This window comes from Poromitra crassiceps (assembly GCF_964638095.1).
Source record: "Poromitra crassiceps genome assembly, chromosome: 7".
NCBI classification, from domain to species: Eukaryota; Metazoa; Chordata; class Actinopteri; order Beryciformes; family Melamphaidae; genus Poromitra; species Poromitra crassiceps.
The window spans coordinates 34,416,352-34,432,434 of record NC_139628.1 but is presented as its reverse complement, the minus strand read 5'-3'; the positions used below and the strand labels follow the sequence as shown (position 1 = coordinate 34,432,434).

Genomic DNA, 16,083 nt, shown 5'->3' with positions numbered 1-16,083 from the left:
ATTTTCAATTAAAAAGTCGCGTTTTATAAGAAATGTTTATGTTATAAAGATTCAGCAATATTTACGGTCTTTCTTAAAGCGATAGTAAACCTGAAATTTCCTTTGGCAGAGGCAAGGCCTGTATAAGTTGCGTCTCCTTTAAGAACGGTTAGAACAAACAGTGGACGGCACGCAACACTTTTGGACACACAGGCTCCCATACTGTTGACAACCAGTGTGGTCATGGGAAATGTAGTTATCACTGATACAAACACATGCTTAATGCATAAATCATAACAAACATAAAGGTAGACAATGAGCTAAACCTGTAAACACATCAAATGCTCTAGGTATAATGAAATGGCAGAATATTGTGTTTCTGTTATTGCCTCTAGTATGTTTATTTCATTGGCACATATAAAATGTAGGCCAAGGCGAGCTTCTACAATGTAATTTTCATTCTCTCGTCATTGTTTTGGTAATGAAGTGTTTTTCACCCTCCACCCCCTCCCACATAACAATGTCCCTCCCTCCATGGGACACACAAAACAGAGCCATCAGTTTCTGAAAATAAATAACAATTGCAATTCAGTTAAATGTGAAATAATCAGGATTCAAATATTGAATAGATAGGCTACAAAGTAAAATTGCAATTGTCCAAAAAAGAAAATCATCAATGTGATTATAGAAGAATGACAAGGATCAATCCATGTGAAATAACACAGAAAAGTGAATTTCGAACACCCACCATGAGATCCTTCTGTATGGTATAATAATACGGTATATGGTGATCTTACGATATTAACAAACATGAGAAACAAGCAAAAAGACCACCCAGAGAGAAATAAATCTAAGATGTGTCTAAGAATTACAAATACATGTTTGTTTTATTTGCGCAACATTTTTCAAATTAACCAACATTTGTTTTCAAATGGACGTTGAGATCCAAAGACTTTCAAGCCGTTATTGTGAAATTGTTTATTATTTTCTATTATTTTGGAGATCGTGTTGTTATATGTCTACATAACCCCCCATGTATTTCTCTTGTATTATCACTTTTATTCTTTTTTATTAGCTTAGTTTGTATTCAATCTGTGCACTTATATTCAAATGTCACTGTCATCCGTGGAAACAGGCTGTGTACACATGCCTTGCTGCTGTTGTTCAAAAGTGATGGCAATGGCAATCCACATGAACATTTATGCCTGAGTGACACTACAAAATAATAATCTGTTTTCTTTCAATTTTCTACAAATAAATGATCTAACATCACCTCTTAAGTCTACATGTATAAATCATTATTACATTTTAATTGCTTGTAATTAATTTGTTAATGCTTCTCACTTTTTCACTAAATAACAGGAATAGAACCATCTGGTCATTAGAACCATCTGGACATTAGAACCTACTAGTATTATCACACAAAGATTAAATGACACACATCCAATACCTTATTATTATTATATAATAAGGTATTATTATTATTATTATAACTTATTATATTAACAACCATCCCCATATTTACTGAGATAACATCAGATAGTATGAAGAAGCAAAACATGTATAAGGCCCAGCCTCATGCTACTTTTCAACATGGACAGCTGATGTTATACTGTCTGTTAGCATGGGATTGACATGGGGTTGGGGGGATGTGTGTTGATTATGCCAATTTATTTGGACTCCTCATATCTGAATCATTCATATTCCTTATATCATATCAAAGACTGATATTGATACAAATCTTAGGTTGGATTAAGACTAACATTCCAATGTATTTCCTTTCCAATTAAAATGTCAAATTTTGGTGCAGTCCGTTATTAAAAATAAAAATGTGTGACCTAAAGCCTGGAATCGGAGACAAGTTGGTCTGTAAAAAGGATATGTCAGGTCTCTTGTCAAGGTGTGTGTGTGTGTGTGTGCGTGTGTGTGTGTGTGTGTGTGTGTGTGTGTGTGTGTGTGTGTGTGTGTGTGTGTGTGTGTGTGTGTGTGTGTGTGTGTGTGTGTGTGTGTGTGAGTTTACAGGCCTAACTATGACAGTTGCTGTGTCTCATGTTGTAATTGCCCTGTATGTATTTTGGGTGTTTCTGTTGGTTTCATGTTTGATCACTGTTTATTAAAAAAAGCCCATATGGGCTGGCCTTCATTGGAAGCGTGACACTTAAAGAAAGAAAAATCATCGTCATCGGAACCCTTTCAGCGCAATCAGAGGTGGGGAGGGGTGCCATGGCATCACGGCGATTTGACATTCAATGAGTCACAATGTAAAACTTTAAAATGTCTCACTTCCAGACAAAAAGGTCAAGGATGAGCCCAGGCGTGGCTGCTTCAACCATTGTGACTGTGCTGGACAACGTCTGTCACCTACGCAGGCACAGATGAAGTGATAGCACGGAGAGTGTCTTCAGCTGAATGAGAAAAATGTGGTAGGGTAGGGTGGGGCTCGGGCCCAGGTCGTGAGATGAGTTGGGTGGGACAATGCGGTTAGGTTCCTCATTCTCTTGAAACCTTGTGCTCTGCTTACAGAAAGACCAATTTGTCATGTGAATATGATAGTTAAGGTCTACTACATTATGCACACTGAAAATGATATTCCAACTAATCACTGTTGTGCCAACACACTGCCCCCGTCACTCAAGGTGACACATCTGAGAAACAGTTGCCTATTGTTTGATGAAACCGGCCACATGTGCAATCCAATCTAGCTTGATGCGTCATTCAGGTCACATAAAGCATCACATGATTAATACTTGTCCAGCCACATTGCTGAAGTTTGGCTCAAAGGTGTAATTAGATTATTACCTAATCAAAATCCATGTTTGTCATCGTTATCCTGTGTCGTGTTACCGGAGTAGTGCAAATTTAGAGTAGAGGTATGATTAAAGTATGGCCTCAAAAGACGATTCATATTAGTTATATCTTTAACAGAATTTGGCAACTTGCCTGGGTAGCCAACCGTCCATAAAGATATTCTCCTATGTATTATCCACATACTGTAGCAAACATGCTGTGTCTCTGGAGGACATCAGACAAGAGTGTTGGTTCTCTTGTGTCTAGATTTGGGATTAGATAGATTTTCTTTTACATACAAAGATCTATAGCATACATGTCTTCAGTCGTGGGAATATTAATAACAACAGAAACAAGACACATGTACAGATCCAATGTTTATCCACAATCAAGCCATTGACAAGTCAAGGTCATACTTAGCCCAAGGGTATTTTTCTTAAGGTGCAGTCTCATGGTTCCTTGGCATTGGCCAAGACAGAAATAAACTCTGAACGGATTGTTGCAGAACAGGCTGGACCTCTTTCCCGCTCACTGCTATCTCCATCACAGCATCTCTTTGACAAACCCAAATGAACATTTGCATGTCGTAAAACATATTAGCTAACTTTGAATAAAGGAGAGGGGTGGGAAACAGTTCTTCCTGCATATGATGCAGACTAGACTAGAGCATTTCCTATATCTTGTTTAGTGCAGTGGTTCTCAAAGTGGGGTCCAGGGACCCCCAGGGGTCCTTGGGGGGGTTCTACGGCGTCCCCAGCAAAAAGGATAATCATTTATTTTCACTATAATACCATCGACAATGACAGAAGGTATGACTGTTTTGGTCATGGGTTTCATACACTTTCTGTAATAAAGCATCTAAATGCAAAACTATCAGACGGGGGGCCCTGGGACAACATCTTATCAAATGGGGGTCCGTGATCTAATTTGTGTCAGTTTAGGGGTCCTTGACTTGAAAAAGTTGAAGAACCACTGGTTTAGTGGATGGGATATTTTCATGTATGAATGTGACAAGGGCTGAGGCAGACACTGGAGTTTTTAGAGTGAGGACAGAGGACAGGGTGGAGTGACACACGACATGTGATTACAGCAGGTAAAACTGGTGTGATGAGACCGGCAAGATGGGATTTTTTTTTTTGTCTAGCTTTATCTGATGTCTATGCTAACGCTAGGCTTGCGTAAGGTGACGACCGTTCATTGGTGTTGACAGGTGAGTGATCTTTGGATTTTGCAATGACAACCTCCACATTCTTTGCATTCTATTACCTGTGCACTCATAGCCCATAGTTGAGATGCCATCCATTTGTTGTGTCGTTTGGATGTTACATTTCGCTGAGGGCTTTTCTTGTCATATATTTTTGCTTTATTCAATAGTCTAACTAGGGAGAGGACGGAAAGCGGAGACTTGTGCACCACGGGTATCAGTTTTCAAATCTACGTGTAGACAGTAAATCTTGATAGGTCTGAATGACTTGGCTTTTTCAGGAATCAAATGTAGTCTTTCTGGCAGGGTGGGGTGGGACTTCCACACAAACTGAAAAATCTTGAGACTCACTATAGGCTAAGGCTAGAGTAATCATCTGAATAATTATCCATAATTGTGGCAAATATGCATTTCGCCATTTTACTTGGGTGCCACCCACTCAGCAGTAGGCCTACTTTTGCTTCAACTGAATCAGGGGTTCTCAAACCTTTTTCAAACCAAGAAGAATGATAAAATAAATAAACATTAAAAGATTGCCATCTGAGCCCTGAACCACCTTCTGGTAATAATTCGGGTTTATAGAAATGATTCTGTCCTAAATCATATAGAGCGAGTGAAAGATAAATAGATTCTGACAATGCAATTAAACAGTAACAAGGGGACACATGCAGTTTCCTGCGTTGGGCAATAACTTGGTTACAGTAACTTAGTTACTGTAATTGTATTACTTTCCCCAGCAACTAGTAATGTAAGGGATTACAATGTTATACAGGTTGTCTGTCACTTTTATGGAGGGGGGGGGGGGGGGGGGGGTAGTGTAAGTAATAAAGTAAAGTAACTAGTAATGTCACAAATTACTTTGATACCAAGTAATAAGTAAAATAATTATATTACTTTTTAAAGGAGTAATAATAATAATAATACATTCAACTTATATAGCGCTTTTCTAGATACTCAAAGTCGCTTTACACAGAGAATAAAATCATTTAATAAGTAACATTTGAAGTAGTAAAAATAAATATAATATAAATAATATATATTTATATATATAGTAATCAGTAATAAGTAACTAATTACACTTCCTGAGTCACTTGCCCAACACTGTTTCTGACTAATGCTATAGCAGCAGGCAGTTATTTGCATCTAGACTATAGGTGCACGCTGGAAAACGTCAAACTTTGTAGAGGGAACGCTGCACTCTGTTCTTGCAATACATCAGTTATTTTACTGAACACAGTAGCCGACTAAAGTTTCAGACCAGTCGGGTCTTTAATAAAAATCTCAAACATGATCAACTCTAATGAAGGACAAGATGGGTAATATGTAATATTAGTACAGTACTGCGTTCACTGAAATAAATGATCCATGGCATGTGTTGTTGCAAGAGCAGTGTGCAGATCTCTTCACCATCTTCCCCTGCATAGCAACACTCTGCCCAAGACAGCAGGTTATGTCCCACACCCGTATTGTGTTTATGTTGGAGCGTAATTGTACCGGAAAATGACAACCTTGACAGGGTAATGAAAGCAGAAATCATACAGCCATATAGTCACAAATGAGGCTGACACAAAACATATTATATGGTCACTGCAATAGGTAAACGACAGCAGTTCAAGTGTGGTGAGAGATGAGGTTTGGATAAGAGGGTCCCCACATATGCTACCAGTAACTATGGGTGGGGGGGGGGGGGGGGGGGGGATTGATACAGCATAGTATCGTGATATTTTGTGGGCAATATATCGTAGCGTATCGAATGCCAAGTATCGTGATATTTTATTATACAAAATGTCAAGTGCATGCAACATTTATGACAGGTTTTTCAGTCTGTCTGCTTGACAATCCCATTTTGCTGCAATAAAAATGATTGAAGTGAGATGAACAGACTTTAGGAAACTTTTTCTCATTAGATAAAACAGATGTTGAGAAAGTTTTTTCCTTTGCGGACATGCAGTTAAAAAAAGGTAATAAATCGCAATATCCAATATATCGCAATACCAGCATATCGCAATACTATCGAATTGTGACTTGAGTATCGTGACAATATCGTATCGTGGGGCACCAGTAACCAGGCTGTTTAAAAGCTGTTGTTTGAACTGTGGTGTTGGGGCAAACCGTTTTGTAAATGGGTCAAGGAAGATATTGAGACATTCAGTCTCATGTTATTCATGGAACGACCACAATTTACCAGCTTCAATGCATTTTGTCACATTTACTGTATATAAAACCATTCAAAATGATTCTCCATTTTCACAAAAGGACTCCCCTCTCCTGCACAGGCAGAAGTCAGTTTGACATAAATGATTTTCGATCCCAAGTTTATTTGAATGTATCATGCATTAACTGAGCATACTAGTGTCATATACATGTATAGTTATATAACCATTCACTTTTGGCTACGTCTATTACAGTCATTTTGCAGTGCATACTCAGTTTTTAGTGTTTTAACATACAAACTTTACAGTGTCAAATCTGGCTTGAAATTACCCGCTGTCCTGGACATCAAATAACCTTGTACCTACAGTACTATGCAAACCCCGTAAAATGTGTAAAGTACTGACTGGGGATCAATGGAGCCGCCATATAACAAAGGGGTGCAATTTGTCCAGTCTGGGTGGAAGAATGTAGAATGCATCATCTTTCATCTCATCCCCTTTGTTAAAGTGGGGGAAAATGTAAAGTATGGAAATCTGCAAGAAGAATGCAAGAAATGTATGATATGCTATTGTACTGTACTGTACGGTATGGTATGCTATTGTATCTGTATGGTGTGTCACTACAAACACTGTAACAGGCGATGGGTAGTTTGAATACATGCTAACTTTGTCTGCTTTGTGATCAGATAGCTCCGCTGAACGTGCAAAGCCCATGAAACGTCACCATGAATTGTGCAACTGTGCTCAGCTTCCTAATGGGTGAGTCAGGTTACGCAGTGCCGCCTTTTCCTTTGACGTAATAGCTGCACTTAAAATACACAACTCCTCTGCTGACGTCACATACCTTTACCAGACTGCTCAAGTCAGATGCCTTTACCATTATGGAAAAAAGTGACCTGGAAAAAGAAAATCACCTAAGGCAAGGGTTTTCAAAGTGGGAGGTGAGCCTCCCCAGGGGGCCTCCAAACAGTTTCAGGGGAGGCTCAGTTGAATGTGGGGGAAATTACATTAGTTATCTATCAAAAGGATATCACATGGAATAGCCCACATTTGTTTTTATCTGGTACAGATACTTCAGAGATACAGGGGAATTGTACTGTTTTTCCCACTTTACCAGAGTCAGAAACAAATAAATGCCTTCAGACAGACCTTCTTATGTATTTGGTGTAGTCTGAAGTATGTCAAACAGCAAAATGAGGCTATCTTGGCTCACTTGAGTGTCTATGGGATCAAATAATTTCATCATGATCCCATAGGCATCCAGGAATTGAGTGAAACTAAGCAAGTAAACTAAGGGGGACCCATTCTCAGACTTTGAAAATCCCTGACGAAAGGGTTACCGTCAATTCATTTGCCCAGTTACAGTGGTTTACCCAGTTTCCAAGATCAAAAGTAATCTCATAACATTGAATGCCGTTAATGCTTGTAATAAATGATGGCATCATTAATCGATATGAAACCTTCCACTTTTCCCTCTCTCTCAGCTTTCATTCTAACTCCGCTCAGTGCTACATGCTGTACAGAGACCCCAGAGGTTCATGCAACAGATGTGGCTCCTCCCACAAGCGCAGTGACAGAAGTCAGCACAATTTTGTCACAAGTTGGTCAAACATTTGATGGGCAACATTTGCCTACACCAAAAACACAGAGCACTCCCATGTCTGCACCAGCCATGACGAATACACCCGAGTTCTTGGGCCTTGACCCAAAGCAGGAAATGAACGCAACATCAACAGAGAAAATGACAAGTCCAAATATAGCCTTTGCCAATGAAAGCAACACTGCATCCAGTATCACTGAGCGCTCTGACTCTACACCTGCGACTGCTTTCCACACACCTGCCCAAACCAGTTCTTCACCTGACATGACCACATTAGGCAAATCGGCTTCAGAGACATCAGTAGTGAAACTCAACAGTTCTTTGATGGACGACGATCAGAATCTGTCTTCGACGTCTGTAAGCCTATCGACAACCCCAGTGGACGGTTTTGTTGGATCTAGCACTTCTGCAGCGGAGCATGACCAGGAAGTGACTCATACTAGTTCCAATGGGACAAATGCACCAACAGTCTCAGCCTCAAATAAAACTCACTCTACCCAAGCTCTGACCCTGGCCTCCCCTATGCTGAATTCAACTGCGGCGAATACATTAACAAGGCATCAAGTTCCCACACATACAACCATGATCTCTACACAAACTGCACACACAAGTTACCCGCCTACAAAGACATCCGTGACAGCCGGGCTAGCCACACCTAGGAATTTGGATGACAATAATTCAGCATCCACAATTACAAGCTTATCAAGAACTCGTGTCGTCACAACAGCCATGCGCACATTCCTAAACAAAGCACAGACAAACCTACCTACGAAAAATGCAAATGTCAACACAGAAGCCACAGAGGATCTGACTGTAACCGCTGCCAACGAACCAAGACATCCAGCTCATGCAGGTACTTCATTGAATCCATCGACTCAATCGGTTTCAATTTCACTCAATCCATCAAGTGCATCTCTGAACTCATCTGAAGCAGTTTCTGGATTCCCTGGCACAAAGTCAAATGATCTTAACACAACACCACAAGGAACTTTCTCACAGCAAACAACCAGGAATTCCCCCACCACCAGGAACAGTACAATCCAACAATATAAATCATCCACTCGTGGTGCAATTTTCTTATCTGCAAAAGTCACTCAAATTACAGTCAAATTTCAATCTAGTCATACCACCCGTAAACAAACCACAGGGTTTTTGCAAATGTCACCAACAGTGGCAATGCCAATACAAACTACAGCTACGAGGACAGGGCAAACACCAACACAAACCACAGTTGTAACAACAACAATTCCAGGACAAACTACAACATCTGTAACACTAAAATCAGCAACAACAGAATCCACAGTAAAACCAACACAATCCATAGCAACGCAAAGCACAACATCGGTAGCAACAAAATCCACTACAACACCATTACAAAATATGGGATCCATAAGAACATTATCCACCTCAACACAAACACAAACACAAACCTTACCACATGTGGCAACACCAACACAAACAACAAATGTAATAACACAATCACCAATTCCAGCACAAGCTACAGCAGCAACAACAGAAATCCCTGCACCTCTAGTAGCGGCCACGGGATCTGCAACAACTCAGTACATTTCAACTCTATCACAAACTACAGCCTCCGCCGCAACACCATTACAAACTACAACAACAAAATCAACACAAACTTTACCATCTGTGGCAACATCAACACAAACGACAAATGCAATAACACAATCAACAACTCCAGCACAAACTGCAGCATCTGCAACAACAGTTTCAACCACAACTCCAGCACAAACTACAGCATTTGTAAGCACAGACACAATCAGGTCACCAACACAAAGTTCACCATTTGTGGCAACAGTATTAACCACAACGCCAACCCAAACTAATGTATCTGCAAGAAACTACACCACGACACAGACTCAAACTACAGCATCCATGGCAGCGGTCTTCACAGCACCCACACAATCTGTAGCATCCACAAGAGAATCAACCACACTGCCAACACAAACATCGTCCATGGCAACAGAATCCACCACAACACCAATACCAACAATAACATCTGTATCAACACATAGTACAACATCTGTAACAGGTTCCACCCCAACACCATTACAAAATATGGGATCTATGAGAACATTATCCACCTCAACACAAACAACAACACACACAACAAATAGAACACAGAAATCAACAATTCCAGCAAAAGCTACAGCATCTGTAACAACAGTATCTTCCACAGCATCAAAACAAACCACCACATCAATCATTTACACCACAACACCAACACATGGTATACCTTTTACAACAGAATCAATGACTATACCAACACAAACTGCACCATCTGTGGCAACACCATTACAAACATCCACAACAGAATCAACCACAGCATCTGTAGTGACAGAATCCACCACAACACCTACACAAAATACATCTGCAGCTAGAAAATTCACCACAACACCTACACAAAATATAACATCGGCAGCAGCTACAAAATCCACCACAAGCCTATTGCAAAATACTGCATCCATGAGATCAAAATTAACAGCAACACAAACTACACCATCGATGGCAACACCACTAGAAACTACAGCTAGCAAAACAGAGGAAACACCAACACAACCCATGGTTGTAACAACACAATCAAAAACTCAAGCACAAACTCCACCATCTGTTACAACAGAATCAACACAAAGTTCAGTTTCCGTAACAAGAGTAACTAAAACTAATGTTACAAGAAATGACACCACAAGCCCGACACATGCTACAGCACCTGTGGCAACAGTCTCCACAGCAAGACCACAAGATATAGCACCTACTGTACAATACATTACACCGCCAGCTGAAACTATATCTGTAGTAAAAGAACCATCTACAACACCAATACCAAGTATAACATCTGTGTCAACACCTACCACAGCTGTAACATCAATTTCCACAACACCATCATTACAAGATACTGGATCCGTGGCAACATTATCTATCTTAACATCACTACAAGCCACAGTAGAGGCAACAATATCTGCAACAACTCAGTACATTTCAACTCCATCACAAACTACAGCTTCCGCCGCAACACCAACGCAAACTATAACAACAAAATCCGCCACAACACCAGTAACAACAGCATCAACCACATCGCCAACAATAGCATCTGTAGTTACAGAATCCACCACAACACCAACACAAAATACAACATATGTAGCAACAAAATCCATCACAAGATCAAATACCCGATCTGTGACTTTTTCTAACTTAACACCAAAAGAAACGACAACATCTATAGTAACACAGCTACAAACTACAGCGGAAACACCAATCAATCGTGAATCAATCACGTCACCAACACAAATTTCATCATCTGTAGCAGCAGTATCGCCCACAACACCAAAACAAACTACTACATCGACAACAATTCACACCACAGCCCCAACACACAGGATATCATTTACAACCAAACCGGCAATTATACCAGGACAAACTACACCATCCATGGCAGCAGTATCTACAGCAACACCAACACAAACTACAGCATCCACGACAGTATCAAGCACAACACCAAACCAAACTAATATATCAACAAATCACACTGCAACACTAACACAAACTACAGCATCAGTGGCAACAATATCTATTGCAACACAAACTACAACATCCACAATAGAATCACTCACAACACCAACACAAGCTATGACTTCTGTGCCAACAGAACCTACCACCACAACACCATTACCAACTATACCATCTGTATCACCACATAGTACATCTGTAAGCACATTTTCTGCCTCAACACTATCACAAAATACTGGATCCATGGCAACAGTACCTATCTTACCACTGCCGCAAGTCACACTGTCAACAGAACTCACTGCACCGCCAGTAGAGGCCACAGGATCTCCAACAACTCAGTACATTTCAACTCTATCACAGACTACAGCCGCCGCCGCAACATCAACACAAACTTTAACAACAAAATCCACCAGAACACCAGTACAAACTGCAGTGTCTATTACAACAGAAACAAGACCAATACAAACTGCATTTGTAACTATACATTCAACAACTCCACTAGAAGTGCTAGCAACTGTAACAGCAGGATCTATAGCATCTACAGATCACACCACAACAGCAGCTGCAACAATAGCATCTGTATTGACAGAACCCACCACAACACTGAAACAAACCACAGCATTGATTACAGAACCAATCACATCACTAACACAAATTGTACCATCTGAAGAAACATCTGCAACAAATTATACCAGCACAGCAGCACAACCTACAGCATATTTGACAACAGTATCCACAGCAACATCAACACAATCCGCAGCATCCACAACAGAGTCAACCACCACACTAATGACACAAACTACACCACCCGTGGAGACAGTGTTCACCACAACACCAACAGAAAATGTAGCATCTACTCTGGCTCTTAAAAGTGATTTAAGACCAACAATATCATCACAACCTTCAGTAGCCACAACACTACGCCAACCAATCCCAGCGATAACTACTTCCACAGTGGCACAAATCACAAACAAGCCACAAGCGACTACAGCAGTGTTGCAAACTAAATCTACGGTGTCACCGGTGCTGAGCACAGATGTAGGGGCTACCAAACAACCAGGAACAACATCCCCAAATTCAGCTGTGATCAACACTCCTACACAGAGGTCAACATCAGCATCTCCCATCACATTAAGTGCATCGTTAGCTATCTCTTTGGCTACAATGACGACACCAGTACACACACAGACTAAACCCTCTTCCATTGCTGCTCATATATCATCGACTGAATTAACCAATACAACCACTCACTCATTAGATTCAGCTGCATCCATGACACAGAACACACAGGCAGCATCATCCACCACGTCCTCAACATTTTTAAAGTCATCGTCTACATTACAGACATCAGCTTTGCCATTACAAGCTACACAAACAGGCTCCTCTGCCCCCAACACAGCACCGTACAACACCACATCTCCAAACTCCACATGCATTACATCTTCCTCGACATCAGGGACAGTGGATTCGTTATCAGTTCAGACTACAAATGTTGAGATGACTTCAATGACTGCATCATCAGATCGGATGCCTACCCAAAGCCCCCAAGTTACTGTTACAGGAGTGATGGACCGTAGCTCTTCAACAGCTACCTCCCCAACTCCCAAAAGTGGAACTCCAGTAAGCGCTCTGAGAAGCACTGAGATTCCGACATTTTCAGCTGTTGCCCCCGTTTCATCAGATCTAACATCCACACTTGAGACACCTGAACTTTCGTCTCAAACCACTTTAGTCACCTCCAGAAAAACATCAAATTCAACCTTCCACCCTGTGACGTTGAACATGGATGCTACCACAGAGAGAGGTTCTCTGGAGTCGACATCCTCCTTTTCCTCTGAATCATCAGCCGTCAAACCTACGCCAGTCAACACAACGCAAGAGCAAGCAACGCCTACTTTTGTCCCATCCTCTAGGGGAACCATTGTTTTCTTCAGACAAACCCCCCAAATTGCTGTTTTTAGGCCCATTGTCTTTGCTTATCCAACTGTTATCCGGGCCACATTCCCCGTTTCAAAGGCCAATGATACAATGTTGGCCACTGAGTCCCTTAATGCAACGAACTCTGGGACTGTTCCTCTCACCACAACATCCAACAGCAGCAATGTGGGAAATGAGGAGTCAGAAGAGTCCGAGGGAATGCTGCACATGCAGATGCGGTTAAATGATGAATTCAACTCTGCCCTCTTGAATCCAAACAGCACAGAGCACCAAAGGCTCGCTCAGAACATCACAAGAGTGGTAATTGTTGCCTTATTCTGATTACCTTTTTTATTTTATTTGTAAAAAAATTTATTTGTAAAATTCTGAACAATGCAGACAAAACAAACAAACACGCTCAGACACAGGAAAAGAAAAGAAAACATACAAGTATTGTCATTATCAACATTTACAACGTGATTACCAGCTGCATAGAGACATGTCTGGGAACGCCCACAAAATGTTAAACGGCTGGCGCGCGAGTGGGGTAAAACCGCCGATATATCTCATGGGCTGACTCACCAAAAGACGGTGCTGCGGCTCTAAACTACATGTTTGGGGGTTCTAGAGCAGAACACAAGACGTCTGCTCAGATGTGCGTTTACTGCGGTGGTTAAATCCCCGATCGTGTCTGCCTGGGCTGGGCTATCAGCTAAATTCTAACTTTGCTGAATGGATAGAACGGGGGAATTTACCCCGCCCCCAGCAAGGCTGAGCCAGCTAACCCAGCGTCTATGACGAGACATGGCCTCAACCTATAAGGTGCTTAAGTGCTTATGAGACACATTGTGCTCGGAATCCCATGCAAGGGATCCACGAGAAACCAGCCAGGCGAGTCACGCGTCGCCCCTAACCTCGTCAAGCTAGGCTAGAAACGCGTCCCAAATGGTTAAAAACACTCCAAGTGAATTGGTCCTCAGGAACCTAAGTCTCTCCATCCGTACAAAGGTCATGTCCGTCAACCACAGTTGGAAAGAAGGTGAAGAGGAGGACTTCCATTCCTTCAATATTTGTTTGTTTTTGCTACAATTGTCCCCTGTGTTAAAGACTGTTGCACAGCTGTGGGGAAGTTCAGAGAGGACTCCGAGCAGCCGAAGATGGCAGAGTTCAGTATCAATCAAATATTTTGGCCCAGAACCACGTTAATGAAGGGCAGAACCAGAAGGCACGAGATAGTGTTATTACCTTATTCTTTTTTGTTTGTGTACACGACAAGTCTGGGCACACCACATCTTTCTATATTTGGACAATTTTCCACGTTTAAGAATATAGTAAAGACATCGACACTATGAAATTAAATAACACAAATGGAAATATGCAGTGACCAAAGAAGTGTTAAACAAATTAAAACAATCTCATACATCAGATTAGTTAATGTAGCCAATTGGTAGAAAGGCCCTCCACACAGTATTTGTTAATCAAGCAAGTTCACTTGCACAATTTTCACTGATCACCTAGCGATGACAGCACGATCATATCATCATATTGTCTTGTAGACAAGCACCCAGTAGGAACTACGCAGGTGGAACTAATGTTTTCAGATGGTAAACAATATATATAAGTATAATGGTATTGTACAGTATGTGATTTTCTTTTAATAACACATATGATGCGAGCAGCAGCTGGCCCCCCAGTATTTTCACATGATCTGATCTGGCCCCCATTCGAAAAAGATAATTTAAGATAATGAAAAACATAGACATTCAATCAGGTGTGTCAAACGTTTGGCTGCCTGGTACTGTGTTGTATACAGTATGTTGTGAAATGTGAGTGTGAATGTATGTGTTCAGTTATGTGCTTGGTGTGTCCCTAATATGTCTTATTTACAGGTTGACAATGCTTTCAGGAAGAAATATCCAGAGTCGTTTCTTAAAAGCACAATAAACGGTTTCTGGTAAGATTTGATTTCAGAATTAAATGTGCAATAAGTTAAATCTGTCTTTCATAATACTTTGTTTAAGTATTTTGTTTTCTCTGCAGGAGCGGCTCAGTGGGAGTGGATATGACTCTAACCTTCAGGAATCTGGAATTGGTTCCAAGCAGTAACACAGCAGTACAAGTCATTAAAGACTTAAATGCTAGAGGGACTTCTCTGGATATTATACCAACTAGCATCATCACAAGTAAGTACCCAACCAAAATATTACAAGCCCTGGGTAGATTAATGTACCAAACTACCAATCGCGTAGACTCGAGGCATTATCTGCAATAAATAAAAGACCATCTTTCTCATACACAGATACAGGCCGCCAGAACAATTAGACACTGAAGCCTTCTAGAAGAATGGGGTGTGGTTGATGGTGTCTGGAGAGACAGTAGCACTCTTCAATGGGCCACCTTCACACCCAAACTACTGCACACTCTGAGGAGGAAAGTGTGGAAGACACTTGAATGCTTCTAAATGACTCGTAACATGAGCAAATCCGGAAAGAAAAACATGTCCCAGTGAAAATGACAAAGCCCTTGCCATACAGTCAATGTGCCACACTCAAGAACTGTGACTTACTGAAGCCATATTACATGACGTCTATGAAGAACATCAGAATGGGTTTCAAACCAATAGGCGAGAACTCTTTCTTTCTTTCTTTTTAGAAAGATGCCTGCATCTCAAACTAGGTAATAGCATCAACCGCCATGATCGTTTCAACGCTGTTACTTTTTCTCACACTGTTGCTAATTCTTAGCATGTCCAAACCCCAAGCACTGTAAAGAGGCCGCTAGAAATAGATTTGTCTGTCACCACAGCATCAAATGACGTCAAAGTACTTGCGTACTGCGTGTTTGCGTCAGCCTGTTACTTTACCAGTGTGTGTGCGTGTGTGCGCACGCGCATGCGTGTCGTGTGTGTGTGTGTG

The 16,083-nt window shown here is 41.1% G+C and overlaps 1 protein-coding gene across 1 annotated transcript; it reads left to right on the top strand.

Annotated features, from left to right (window-relative positions):
• Positions 1–13,279: 13,279 nt before the first annotated feature.
• LOC310779571 (uncharacterized protein) lies at positions 13,280–15,665 on the top strand (the record flags this gene model as incomplete). The annotated part of the gene is made up of 4 exons (XM_083640097.1): positions 13,280–13,489; positions 15,058–15,122; positions 15,209–15,351; positions 15,468–15,665. The coding sequence occupies 4 exons, from the start codon at positions 13,280–13,282 to the stop codon at positions 15,488–15,490; spliced, it is 441 nt and encodes a 146-aa protein (XP_083496223.1). The 3' UTR covers positions 15,491–15,665.
• Between the last annotated feature and the right edge of the window lie 418 nt (positions 15,666–16,083).